Below are 14488 nucleotides of genomic sequence, written 5' to 3'. Positions count from 1 at the left end.
TACTCCCGTCGTTGGTCGATTGTTGATCATTTTTTCAGCTTGTGGCTGAGGCTATTAGTCGGTGGGAGGTTGAGTCGGACGATCTTGTCAAAATTTTTTTAGGTAGTCGAATCAGGGCCTCTATCTCATCCCTGAGTAGAATGTACTATTCGATATTGTGATCGTGATCATGATAAATCTGACAGTACTTTTTTCTGTCATGACTCTTCAATGGTACTTTCATCGGTGGGAGGTATCAAAGATACTCCTCTCCTTCGATCTCCATTAAGATCTGCATACGGAGAGTAGAAAGAAAAGTATAGGAGTCATACCTACCATAGCTGTTCGGCTTTGGACTCCGTCATCGAGGTGAAGCTCGCTTATTGATAATTGACCAATTTGGTTCGATCGAGGCTTCACTTTTCTTCTGCTTCTTTTTCTGATCTTTTCCTTCTGTCCGACACCGATCAGAAGCGCCCTCATCCACACGAATATACTTGTATGCACGCTCTAAGAGTTCAGCATAGATCCGAGGAGAGTCTTGTCCAGAGAGTAGATAAATCTGGATCCCCTCAGACCCCTCTTCATGATCAATATAGCCATATCTTTATTGAGGTCCCTGACCTCAAGTGTGGCCGCGTTGAAGCAAGCCATAAAATCTTTCAACGTCTCTGTCTCACCTTGCTTGATGGAGAAGAGACTGACTGAGGTCCGCGGCACCTTTCGACTGATGCTGAAATGGATCACGAAAGAATGTTCGAGCTGCTCGAAAGAGTTTATGCTCTCCGACTACAGCCCAGAATACCAAGCTTGAGCAGCTTTCCGAATAGTCATCGGGAAGCCGATGCATAAAAGGATGTCAGTTGCCTCCTGGATCATCATAAGAGCCTTATAGCTCTCCAAATGGTCAATTAGATCGGTGGAGCCATCGTATGGCTCCATCTGTGGTATTTTGAATCGAGACAGAATCGGTTCATCTAAGATGCGCTGAGAGAGAGGTTGAGCGGTGTGGAAGTCATAGTCATTAGAAGATTTCTGACCTTCTATCTGAAGTCGGGCAAGTTAGCGGTCGATCTCTTTGAATTTGCGCTTGTAGTCATCGAGCCGCCGTTGCTGAGACAATCTGGGGGTAGAGTCCCCTGAAGAATTTGAGGATGGAGATGGAGAAGGTTCACATAGCCTTTTTTCCTTCTTGATACTATGTACATAAGAAGGACAAGAAGATCACCATGAAGGATGAGCAGTGTGATGGGAATATCGAGAATGCGGTTGTTCGACTCAATGAGAGTGCCAAGATGGCCATCATTTTAGAGATGAGGAGGGTGAACGTCGTGGAGGACGGCGGCTGTGCCTAGACGACACTGAATGAGCCACTGGCTCCTCCACCGACGATCGCTACTGTTGTTGTGTTTGTTGCTGTTGAAGGCTGTGAACTGCCTCCATTAATACCTTCATTTATTACATCAAGATAGCAATTTGTGCGTCCGTAGTAACTACAGGATGCGAAGAGCTAGGCTCTGCCAATGGGAGAGGAGGAATATCTTTCCGATGAGAAGATTGCCTAGCTGATCTTGTTGAATGCTGAGCTCTGGTCTTAGCCATAGTTGCTCGAATTTGCCCCTCTATCTGGCACGTCAATCTATTACGGCCAATCTCCTATTGCATTCATTGCTGGAGAAGAGCACCTACAAAAAAAGTCTGCACTAACCGAAGTTGTATCCGACGGAGATCCTCTGATGCTTAAGTCAGTGGGGAGTGGTGAACAGCAAATAGAATTTTGAAAATAGCAGTCTCAGCCCAAAAGTGCCTTACCAAGTATTATTTATTTACCTCTTTTTATAGATGAATATCTGATAACCGTTTATAATGATTAGACACATGGGTCCTGCATGTTCCGGTATTATGTGATCGTGGAATTGATGGTTATACCCACCATTGATCATGTTTTGACCATCATGCGCTTTCTGCGTTGGCAGTTTCAGATAAACCGACTATATGTCGGTAATAATAGTATGTCGATCATATGTCCGTAGTCGAAGAATCCGAATGAGCATCGGTCGGTAACTTTGATATGTCGATGATCATCGGTCTGAGATTAACCGAGTTATCGTGGTTGTCTATCGATGACTGAGAACGGCCGACTGTAGGTCGGCCAATTAATTGTTAGTCGGCATTTTGTGTCCACGATGCCGATTAAGAGTCGAAATTGGGATCGGTTAAATTGTCTCAATAATATGATCGGCAATCTAAGTACGTTTGGGATAGGCATAATCAAAATGATAAAAGTGTGAAAGAACTAGATAATCTCTCTTTGTGAAATAAATCCCAAGAAGATTGTTTGGTCTGTAGATGGGGGTTGACCAGAATGAAGAAGCAAGTTATTAAATAAAACGAGATATTTCCATGAAGAAGATAAAATGGGACGTTGATACCTAAGAAATGGATTTGTCAAGGACAATCAGATTCATGGCTGCCATTCATTCTCTCTTTTTTGGGTTCTACCTGCATGCGGCGGTGCCATAAAAAATAGTGCGATTAAACGTATTTCGAAGCTGGACTTGCGCTCTTGACCGCATTTTGGGGTGCAATAAATGAATTATTTTTTAAAGTTGAAATTATATTTTGTGCTTGCATTTTGGATCGGGCATGGAGTGATGGAGGCGGCCATTAGCCACTCAATTATAATTTCTGTTGTTGAAGAGAGAATGCATCTAATATATGGATTAATATTAAATAATAATAATAATAATAAAAGGCTGCCGGCACGACGAGGAGACGTTTTGTAGGGTCAGATTCCGTAAATACCCACGTTGATGTTACCGTCGCACCGGATAAGGACCGGGCAGCATCGAAAGCAGGAGGAATATACCCGCTCCTCCCTTCCTACTCTCGGTCCCCAACCCCACGCGGCGGCCCCAATCACGATACCCTTCCCCTGAAAATGAACAGCAAGCAAGCAAAGCCAACAACACCTTCTTCTTGGATTAGTCCTAGGTCAGGACTAATCCAGCCTCACTAATTTGTATTCTCGGAGGGAAGGGAGCACGGCATCTCGTCTCCGGGAAGAAATTCACAGCTTTTCTCCGTGGAACGAGGCAACGGAACCAGAATTAATTAGGGCTAGCTTCAGGAAAGAAAGATAACGATAACGAAGGCAAGGAAGGAAGAAAAGGAAAGGGCTTTAAAGATAGAGAGAGAGAGAGATGAAATTCGGCAAGGATTTCCGCAACCATCTGGAGGACACGCTGCCGGATTGGAGGGACAAGTTCCTGTGCTACAAGCCCCTCAAGAAGCTCATCAAGCACATCCCTCCCGACCCCGTCGATGCCGGCGCCCAAGGCCCCTGGGTCGGCCTCGAGGAGTGGTTCGTCCGGATCCTCAACGAGGAGCTCGACAAATTCAACGACTTCTACGTCGACAAGGAGGAGGACTTCGTCATCCGCTTGCAGGTCAGCCAGGTCTCACAACCCTACCTACGGGCTAATTATCTTATCTGTCCACCCTCCCTCCTTCCCTGCTCCTCCGCCACCAGCTAATCTCATGTAGCATCAGGAGAGAAGAGGAAGGGGTGGAGAACGAAGATGATATGACGGTCTTAATTCACATGTTACGCCTGCTCCCTTTAAATTCTTCCAAGAAGGAAAAGGAAAGAAACTTGCAGCCAGCACCACTCTTCCATCCCATTTTGCTTAGTTTGTTCGATTTTATCGTCATCATCGATGCATCATCAAGGGATAGATAGGTTGTATCGTTGATTACTGTTTCCGTCATTAGGAGCAATAAGAGGATTGGGGTCATGAGGAAATCCATAGGTTTTGATAGTGGGGGAATATTCAAGGATGAGTCGGAGAGGGGGTGGGGATTCCTCTTAAAGAAGGCCAAAAAAAAAAAAAAAGGGTTCGAGGGGAGATATTCCATGTATGAACAAGGATTGATTTGACTTCCACACCTAGCTACTCTAGGTTGCGGGGTAGGTCCATTGGATGAGGTGAATTATTTCAGAGTGGCTGGTACTTGTGAGAGCTCGGTGCACGGGAATAAAAGAAGTTGCTCGCTTGAGAGATCTAAGCCCGGCATTATCTGGCTTAAAGAGTTATGTTGGAATCTTTCTCTCACTGGTTCTCAGGGCTCCAAGCATCGTAGCTTTAGAGTGAAGTTGCAGATGAGCCGATGAATCTCCAGTCCCTCTCCTTGATGTGATTCTAGCACTACCTGCTTCACCTGGGGATTAGAATGATCAGCAACTGAATATCTATCTATCTGATATCTCCAGACCCAAGGGGAACAATGAGTTAATTGGTATTCCACTAGCGCATGATGGTTGGTCTTGATGCCAAGGGATGCCTCCGGCAGTAGAGATTAGAGAGGCTTCCGATTTTTATGTAAATTGTCTGCCAGTGCCTATTTCTGACCATAAATTTGGATTTGGTTGATCTAAATGAAGTTGTTCTGGTTATGAATGTCATCAGAATTACCTGGAGCATTAATTATGTGGTCACTTGGTCGTTCGGTACTAATCAAGGGGGAATATATCTGTTATAATATATGCTAAAATTGAAACTTTGTTAAAGGGAAGCTTGAACTTTGCTATAACAAGACGTGTAAGATTGTGGAGGAGAATCTTTCGTGCGTCACGATGTTTACATTGGACATTGAACATAGAGGAAGGGAAGTCAACCATCTTCAACTTTGCAATTTCTTTCATTTGCATATTATGGGCCATTTTCTTCTGAAAATGTTTTATGGATACTTTACATGCATGGTTGGGTGAAGGAGAATTGTCTTTTTCGACCCTTCTCAATGTTGTCCTATCTTTTACTGCTGGGCACTGATAAGTTTGAGATCTCAGTTTATCCTTCAAGAAAATTACTACCTAGTGTCTTTTTTAAGGTACAACAGTTTCTATGTTGGAATGATCCTATCATTTTTATTTTTTTCTTTTTTCCTTGTTTCTTTGTCCCAAAAGATGCCATGATTTGGATGGCAATGATGAGTAGGAAATTTTATATTCTCTCTGCGGGAGGAGCTAGTTAAAAATCATTATATGTGGTATGTTCCAATTGCCATGGCATTGTTTTAAATTAATTTTCTAGTCAAATATATTGATGAAGTATTGAGCACCATGGGCATTGTTTATTTTCCTTTGTTTTAAGGCTGCTTGTCTGCTTGTTGTTCTCTTGGTGGCATTGTTGAAGATGCATAGTCGCTTTTTAGTGTGTTGCTTCGCTGTTGTGGATATAGTGCTGATCAAGGTCTCCCATATCAACTGTATTGTATCTACCAGGAAGGCACTAGTATGATACCAAGATTCAGTTTGGTTTATGAGTCAAACTAGTTCATGCCAGTCCAACCCGAGAAGAACATCCCATACCACTCGAAATCAGTATGTATACCATGCCGTACCGACCTGTGCCTCCCGGTTTCAAGCTATACCATGATGAATGGTGAGAAAAGGGATGGGATATGTACTTTACTGTTTTATCGACCGTATCATGCCGAACTAATAACATACCGATGCAATATCCAGTAATGAGATTTTTGACCAGGGTGCTGTTAAGAAGAAATGGGTATGATAAGTTGCTGAGTATCATGTTGAGTTACTTAAAGATAATTCAAATGGTGCCAGAGAAATGGCTTTGGAGAGAAGAGATAGAATGGAGACAAATTTCTTGGTTAGATTTCCTTGTTTTAATTCAAAGATGATTAAGAATGTTGGTGTTAGCAAGATGTCGTCGAGACTTGAGCTAAATTATAGACAGTTGGAAACCAATCTATGTTACCCAGACCCTTTGGCTTATGCTAAAATTCTTGCACCTGACATTCAGAAATGCATACCTGTATGACACCTGCATATTGATCAAGAAGATATTTTTGAAGATTAAAAGAATCAACTCTTAAGACATGTACATGCACCCAACACTCATTCCCAAGCCCATGTAACATAGGATAACCTACACTGGAAAGTGAAAATTGCATTCTCATTTATGCAAAGAGGAAAGATGATAGTACTTTATTCTTACAAACATTCTTTCACATTTTATGGATGAGATGTTGGGATCTTTTTAACTGTACTGTGATGGCACTGTATTTTAGAACAATCTGATTGTTATCTTCGTTTCCCTTGCCTAAGAATTATGATGCATGTGATTTCTGACAAATTTATGAATTGCTGGTTTTTTAATGGAGCTTGTGGAATAATCTTGGAAATCTTAGCTGATGTTGGTAAGGACTTGGCATGCTAATTTAAAGTAATTCATATGCATTTATTAGTGCTCTGTCATCGATGATATCATGCACAAGAAGTAGATTTAAAAATAAAAATGGCCACGTATTAAAAAGGGTCTGCTCTTTTAGTGCCAAATAATAATATATTGACGCTGATGCTGCACACCTACAACATATAGGAGGTCCAGATAGTATACATTTCTAATATCTAGTCTAATTTAGTTCCAAATCAAATGCACTTTGAATAAAGAGTCCAAGTTAAAATGTAATGGAAATCGGAATGGGTATCGATTATTTGCCACCTTCTTAACCACATTCCGGCTACTAGTTAGGGCAAATCATAATCTTCTAGGACCAAAAGCAATGAAGCAATTCATTGACACTTGCTTGAACTGAGTTCCCTACACAGTAGGAAAACGGTTGCTTCATCTTCCTTTCCATGTAACTTGTTTTTCAGAAGCAATCAAGAAATGTTCGGGAAAGCATCCTTAATGGAAGCTGGGCTGCATCAAAGAATCTGACTTGACTGCTTAACCCACCTTAAAACCTAATCCCATTTTGAAAGTTCTGTAATTTCTGGGGACCTCCCTTTAAGGAGGACAAATATCTCGGACTGATTTCTTGGGCTGTACACCAGACTGGTGTGATTGGCCGGCTGTAGCAAAAAAAAAAAAAGAAAAGAAAAGAAAAAGCACATCCCTTCTTATCCTTCAACATTGCTTCCCTTGAAACAATTCTTATTGAATTGTTCTTATCCTATCCACTTTATGACCTTCCATTAGGAGCATAGCCACTTCGCCCACCTCACCAAATATTCTCCCTTAGCTTTGATTTTTTTTCCTTTCTAACAAGAGCATTCTGGATTTTCTCTTATTTGGACCATAAAAGTGGTTGAAGAATAGACTAGGAGATTGGAAAAGGATTGAAGGGTCAAGATAGCCTGCACCTAGCGGCAAAAAGTGTCCTCATGTGGCAATCCTCTCATTGAACCTTTGAAGTTAAGATGACAAGATTCAAATCACATTATTGGATTTAGCATTGCTCTGTAGCCAGTCAATAGTATACACGTATATCAATTGCATTGATGTTTCACTATTTATCTATTGTTACAGACATTGATGTCAATGCCAGCTGAAATTCTTTTCATATGCATCCTTTTGAAAAGGTTATTTTGCAATTGCAAAATTTTGAACTTTGGTAAAATTTTCAGAGCAAATAAACATTATTTGCTCCAGTTTATCTCTGTGATGGACATGGATTTTCATCTTGACTCTTGCTTAAGGAGCAAGACATCCTTCCCCCCCTCCTCTCCTTTTCTCTCTTGACATGGTTCTTTTTTGTTTTCTGATGCTTTCTTGTAGGAGCTTAAGGAAAGGATTGAGAGGGTAAGGGCTAGCAAGAATAAAGCTTTTGCATCTGAAAGTGAATTCAGTGAGGAGATGTTGGAGATCCGTAAAGCCTTTGTGACCATCCATGGGGAGATGGTACTTTTGAAGAACTATAGCTCGCTTAATTTTGCAGGTACATCTTAATATTCCATATTCCTGACCAGCTGGTCGTGTATCGAGAAAAGCCAAAAGACTCAAAGCTACGTTCTTTTAACAGGACTGGTGAAGATATTAAAAAAGTATGACAAGAGAACGGGGGGATTGCTGAGTCTGCCTTTCACTCAACGTGCACTTCATCAACCCTTCTTCACAACAGAACCCCTCACACGGTTAGTCCATGAGTGTGAAGCCAATCTTGAACTTCTCTTCCCATTGGAAGCAGAGGTCATTGAATCAGGTTCACCAGAAAAGATGGAGACATCAAATGGTATGTGTAACCTAGAGGCTTCATCTGTTCAAGAGGATACCATGGATGTGTATCGAAGCACTCTGGCTGCAATGAAAGCAATAAAAGGCCTCCGCAGAGCGAGCTCCACCTATAATCCTTTATCTCTTGCACAGTTCTTTCATGGCGAAGATGGCGACGATGGTTCTGGAGCTGTTACAGCTGAAAACTCGGCTTCCAACTCTCTGACAACCTCGCAGAATCAAGATGTTGATCAGGAGAGTGTACATTCTGGCGACTAGTAGTTAGGAGGTTGTTATCTTTTGACATTGAACAATCTAAACACTTTCAGTGTTATGCTTCTCCTGATAACTCAAGGACAGTGTCAGGTGTCTGGCGTAAATTAATAATTCCATGTGGACATCAACTGTCGATAAAGATGCACGTTTATTTCTGTTAGCCTCTTTTCTTATTATTTGTTTCCTTTTGCAAATTCTGTCAGAATGTGTTTTCAAGTGAATTAGGTGGAATCAGGCTTTTGGTAAGTCGCACTATCAAATATTTTGGATTCCATTTGTTTTTGCTCCTATGCCTTTTATTGGGGTCCTTGCAGGCAGAATCAATGCATCTATTTGTGGAGTTGGTTACCGAGACCTTCTCTTGCTTTCCTTCACTCTCATAGTCGGTACTGGTTGTGTTGTCTAGGTTTCTCCTGGCGCTTTTCTGTGTTCAGATCGTGCAATATCTTCCTCTTACTGTGCTCAACTCTTTGTAAAAAAGTATTTTTGCTCCCGATCTCCGCACCTGAGGTTGGGCTGCTGAAGAAAGAGTAGCCGAGGTGTCGTTACTATTGGAGCTTCGCCTAAGAACCTATAAAAAATCTCCATCGGAGTGTTCTATGATAAAGGCCCTCCGACGCTCAAATCAGGAGATAGAGAATAATGAGAAAGACAGAATGGTACTTTAAGGGTCTTTATGCCCTTTTATTTATAGCGTAGGAGTTGGAGTCGTGCATGTTTTGGAGTCCCGATTGCTTTCCGAATTTTGCGTTTTGATTGATTCGGAAAGATTGTTTCCTTTTATGGGAGACTTGATCACGAACGAATTCTTCCTTATCTAGATTTTTTCAATTTAGAAGGGAGACAGATTCTATCCATGGAGATTTTTCGATTGTAGCTTGGTCCTAGCCGACCTGACATGGCTCATCCAAAGCCGAGGTGAGCTTCTCGGTACAAAAAGAGGATCGAGGTCCCAGCGATTACTACCAGTTCAATATGGCGTATCCGGCAATCTTTGGGTTTATCTTCCATAGCTCGATCAGTATCGGGGATGCATCTAACCGAGGCCAAGGTGAAGATGCACAATAGATGGCCCCACTTTTGAACTTGGGCTTAAATAAGGTCAGTCGAAGAGAGTATCAGTTCGAGGTCGAGACCACTTTTATCGAGCTATTTCCAGCCGACACGTGTCAAAGATCAGCATCGTATGGTGAACCATCTTTGCATCTGGATCGTTGGATCCTTAGATCCACAAGAGCCCCGCTCTAACCAATCGCGGGTTGCCACTTGGCGCATATCAGCAAGGAAAGGTGATTTGTCAGTAGATCGGAGCCGTATGAGCTCCTATAAATAGGCTGTTACAGTTTTACATTTTACTGTTTCTGCTGTTTAGAGAGGAAAAACTCTGATACTTGTCTCTTGATGATTCTACTCGATCAAAGTGTCAGTCCGACCCCTGAGCCCGTGGTGTCAGAGGAACCATCCACATGAAGAACCCAACATTCTTCAGATGTTAGAGCTGCCGATTCATTGCCTCGTTCCTCATATAGGAAGGTGCATTCCAAAATAAAATTGGCTAAAGTCTGAGCTTTGATAGATGATCTCGGAAAATATTTTTTATGTCAAATTCTCCTAGCTCGACTGTCCATTTAGCCAGTCGCCCAGAAGTGTTGGGTCGGTGAAGTACTGACCTGATTGGTTGGTTGGTGAGGATGGCAATGGTATGTGCCTGGAAGTATGGGCATAACTTCTTGGCGGATATCACAAGGGCGTAAGCCATTTTCTGGAGCCCCATTTACCTAACCTCGCTGTTATGGAGAACCCGGATGACATAGTAGACTGGCTTTTGCACCTTACCCTCCTGTCGAATAAGGACCGAACTAATTGCCGAAGGTGAAACCGCAAGGTATAGGTATATCACTTCTTTAGGCTCCGATTTACTCAGAAGAGATGGTGAACTGAGATACTTCTTCAGTTCATAGAAGGTGACTTGGCACTCGTCCATCTGTTGGAAGTTTTTCGTATGTTTGAGAGCTTTGAAGAAGGGGAGACTTTTTTCGGTCGATCTTGAAAGAAATGTATTGAGAGCTGCTATCCTCTCATTCAGACATTGTACCTCCTTGATTATCTTCAGGGGTTTCGTCTCTTGGAGAGCTTAGATTTTCTTGGGGCTCACTTCAATCCCCGTTGCGATACTATGAAATCCAGAAATTTTTCAGAGGTGACACCGAACACACATTTGTTGGAGTTAAGCTTCTTTTGAAAATGCCATAGCGTGGTAAACATCTCCTCAAGATCGGTGATGTGGTGTTCGGTAGTTCTACTCTTAACGAGCATATCATCCACATATACCTTCATATTCTTGTCGATCTACTCTCTAAAGATTTTATTGACGAGCCGTTAGTGGGTCGCACCTGCATTCTTTAATCTGAACAGCATGATCCTGTAGCAAAAAAGATCTTGGTCAATGACAAAAAAGGTCTTTTCTTCATCTTCGGGAGACATCCGAATCTAGTTGTATCCGAAGAATGCATCTATAGAAGATAGAAGCTAATGTCCTGAGGTTGCATCCACCAGTTGGTCAATCCAAGATAGAGGGTAGCTATCTTTGGGACATATTTTGTTAAGATCGGTGTAATCAATGCATATACGTCACTTTTCATTAGTCTTCTTGACCAGTACGATATTGACTAACCACTTTGTGTAGTAGACTTCTCAGATGAATCCTACCTTTAGAAGCTTATCGACCTCTTCTTGTATGGCTTTTTGTCGCTCGAGAGTGAAGCTGCGCTTTTTCTGTCTAGTCAGGCAGTGCTTCATATCTACATCCAGCTGATGTACTTTGACCTTCGGATCGATGCCTGACATATCAGAAGCCGACTAGACAAACACATCTATATTTGTTTGGAGAAATGAGATGAGATGCCGACGATCCTCGCATAAGTTTGAGCCGAGCTTGACAATGTTGCTCGGATCTTCATCAATTGATACCGAAACAAGGTCTCCTATTGGCTGATCTCTCTATTCAGTTAGCTTGTCCTGCACGTCAAGCTCATCTGTTGACTGTTCTCCTGGTGTTGCTTCGCATAAAGTTGTCATATAACATTCCCTTGCTAACCACTGATTTCCTTAGAGCTCGTCGATCCCATGAGTAGAAAATTGTACTGTCAAATGATAAATCAACACGATAGCTTGGAGAATATTCAACCCAGGTCGACCTAATATGACATTATATACTGATGGACTTTTACTACAAAGTAGTTTATTTCAACAATAACCTGTTGCAGAGCTCGTCCAGCTATCGTGGTGAGGGAAATGGTTCCCTCCACAGAGACCATACCATCCAAAAGTCTGATTAAAATTGAGTTTCTCATTATCAACTGTCTAGAATTTAGACACATTCGAACAAATGCATCGTAAAATAAAATATCTACTGAACTTTCATTATCAATCAAGACCTGATGTACATCATAATTTGAAATGTTTAAGGACACAACTATAGGATCATCATGTGGGCATTCTATTCCATTCAGGTCGGATTTGGAGAAAGTGATTTCGTCTCCGATCTTTCTCTTTCTTGGCTCTTTCTTTAGTTCGGCTGAGTCTGGTGGTGCCATGGATGAACTGCCCCCTAGAGATGGTATGAATCTCACCCGCTATTGATTGATTCCTATGGGGATTTTCTTGCTATGGAGGATCATCCCGTGGGTTTTCCTAGATTCTTCATTCATCAACATAGCACCGAAGACATCCCTGTTGAATGAGTGCTTGTATCTCCTCTCTCAGCTGCCAGTATTCTTCAGTGTCATATCCGTGATCCTAATGATACCTACAATATTTTCTTGGATTCCATGCTCGCATCAGGGTGGTTATCCTTCTTGGCCTCAGGAGGTCTTCCTAACACTCGATCTCCATTAGTTTTTGAGCTTGAGGAGTATTTAATGGGGTGAAGTAGTGAAACCTTCATGGGGGAGTTCGAGATTGGTGCCTCCGAGCTAGAGAGTCAGCTCGGTTTTTTTGAGGTGGTGATCGAGATCGACGTGGCACTTGGATGATGTGTTGATACTGCACCCATCGATAATCTTTTTTTTGTTGACCATCTTTCAACTGTGATCCATCGGGGTTTCCCCCATGTTGATCCTAGGCCTTCTTTGTCTGTGCATATTTTTCTACCTATTCTAACATCTCGATGAAATTCTTTGGATATTTTTTGTTGAGTGAGAAAAGAAGATCATTTTGGATAAGTCCAACCTTTAGTACAGTCATAGCTACAGATTGGTCCAAGTTTTTCACTTCCAAAGTTGTGACGTTGAAGTGGTTGATGTAGTCTCAGAGTGATTCATCCTCACAATATTTTATGCTGATGAGGAAGTTTGAATTGCAGCACTGTCGGTGACTACTGACAACATGTGCGACGAACATCCTACTCAGCTGATTGAAGGAATCTATCAATTTTGGCTGCAGACTAAAATACCAATATCGAGCAGCCTTTCTCAAAGTCGAAGAGAAAGCTGTATAAAAAATTATGTCAGAGGCACTGTATAGCAGCATAAGAGATTTGAAGTTCTCCAAATGATCAATTGGATTAGCTGTCCCATCGTAGGGTTCCACCTGAGGTATCTTGAACTGAGGTGGAAGCGGCTTGTCCATTTTCCTTCCCATGAATGGCAGGTTGGTGTTGAAGCCGAGCTTCGGGTCTTGGTGCTGAGGAGCCTGCAATGCATCGAGGTGACACTACATTTCTTGGAGCTTTCTCTCCACCTCATCCTCCCGAGTTGGATGGCAACGAGGAAAGAGGTTGCCCAGGGTCGAGTCCCTTCTTGATAGGGGAGTCAGCGACCACCTGTGCTTTCTTCAATCACGACTTTGAGGTCGGCTGAGGCGACTCGTATTCCCCCTGGAGCTATGTGGAGGTCAGTTGCTGATCTTGGCCTAGCCAGTTGCGAGATCTCCGAGTCAACTTGAGGTTTAGTGTTCTGCTGCATTTCTCTCACCGAGGTCGAAAGGACATGTAGTTGCTGGATGAGGCTATCGTATTGATTTTGGGAGGGCACTGATGCCGCTGGCGGAAGATTTTCTTGGATCGATGTTGGTACTGCACTCTCTGGTCGGACATTAGCAGCTCGTCTTCCGTTAGAGCAGTGGAATGCATTCGAAGCTCCTCTTCGTGTCTTCATGGCGAATCTGCTCAGTTCTCCTTCTCAAATTCGAAGCCCCAAAACTAATTAGAACCCCTTCCTTTAGCACCAAATGTTGCTTCTAATCTCTGCACTTGAGGTCGGACCATCGAAGAGAGTGGTCGAGGTGTCGTTACTGTTGGAGCTCCATCCGAGAACCTACTTTGGTCTGGTGAAGATCTCCCGGTGCTCAAGTTAGGAGATGAAGAACAATGAGAAGGAGAGAGTGAGAGTAGAGAACTTACTTTGAGAGTCTCTATGCTCTTATATTTATAGGGGAGAAGTTGGAGTCGTACATGTTTTAGAGTCCCAATTGTCTTTCGAATTTGGCATGTAGATTGATTCGGAGAGATTGTTTTCTTTTATGGGAGACTCGATCATGAAAGAACTCTTCCTTATCCAGACTTTCTCAATTTAGCAGAGAGACAAATTCTGTTAATGGAGATTTTTTGATTGTAGCTCGATCCTGGCCGACCTGACATGACTCATCCAAAGCCGACATGAGCTTCTCGGTGCAAGCCGAGGATCAAGGTCCTAGCATTTACTATCAGTACAATATGGCATATCCGGCAATCTTTGGATTTATCTTCTATAGCTCGATCAGTACCGAGGATGCATTTGATCGAGGCCAAGGTGGAGATCCACAACAAGTACCAACCTCTTCGTATTGCAACTTTGAAGAACTTCCAATCCTTGCAACATATGCCATGGGTAGCTTCCTATAGATTCCTTTCGGCTTCGCCTCCTAATTTTGCTAACCAAGTTTGAGAGGCTCGAGTCATGAATCATGATCCCATGGTAGAGCACATCGCTAACATCCGCTGTCCTTTTCGGGTTCAAAGTAAGTTGTATGGCAATGCACATTGCTAACATCTGGTGCGCTTTTCTTTGTAGCTAAAATTTGGACATCCAGCGCTGTCCTTGCTGGGTTCTAAGTTGTATGGCAGAGCACATTGCTAACATCTGGTGCCCTCATGTTGACAGCTAAAGGTTGGACATCCAGCACCGCCTTGCCAGTTTCAAAGTAAGTTATATTGCAGAATATAAGGTGGATCG

The 14488-nt window shown here is 42.5% G+C and overlaps 1 protein-coding gene across 2 annotated transcripts; it reads left to right on the top strand.

The window, feature by feature from the left end:
* Nucleotides 1–2810: 2810 nt before the first annotated feature.
* Nucleotides 2811–8436, top strand: LOC105035004 (SPX domain-containing protein 4). 2 transcript variants are annotated; one of them, XM_010910385.4, is made up of 3 exons: nt 2811–3437; nt 7566–7725; nt 7810–8436. In XM_010910385.4, exons 1-3 carry the CDS (start codon nt 3183–3185, stop codon nt 8277–8279), a joined length of 885 nt encoding a protein of 294 aa, XP_010908687.1. In that variant the 5' UTR covers nt 2811–3182; the 3' UTR covers nt 8280–8436. The 2 variants fall into 2 exon arrangements, with proteins under 2 accessions (XP_010908687.1, XP_010908689.1); XM_010910387.4 differs by having other exon boundaries at nt 2816–3428.
* The last annotated feature ends 6052 nt before the right edge of the window (nt 8437–14488 follow it).

The sequence above is a fragment of the Elaeis guineensis genome, chromosome 1, assembly GCF_000442705.2.
Source record: "Elaeis guineensis isolate ETL-2024a chromosome 1, EG11, whole genome shotgun sequence".
Classification (NCBI taxonomy): Eukaryota; Viridiplantae; Streptophyta; class Magnoliopsida; order Arecales; family Arecaceae; genus Elaeis; species Elaeis guineensis.
The sequence above is the reverse complement of the archived record's forward strand: the minus strand, read 5'-3'. Positions and strand labels throughout refer to the sequence as shown.

What these genes read in the sequence shown, in the direction of transcription:
- LOC105035004 (XM_010910385.4), top strand. Translation starts at nt 3,183, where the DNA reads ATGAAATTCGGCAAGGATTTCCGCAACCATCTGGAGGACACGCTGCCG. An exon ending in TCCGCTTGCAGGTCAGCCAG is followed by an intron (nt 3,438 to 7,565) that starts GTCTCACAACCC and finishes GCTTTCTTGTAG; the next exon opens with GAGCTTAAGGAAAGGATTGA. An exon ending in TAGCTCGCTTAATTTTGCAG is followed by an intron (nt 7,726 to 7,809) that starts GTACATCTTAAT and finishes TTCTTTTAACAG; the next exon opens with GACTGGTGAAGATATTAAAA.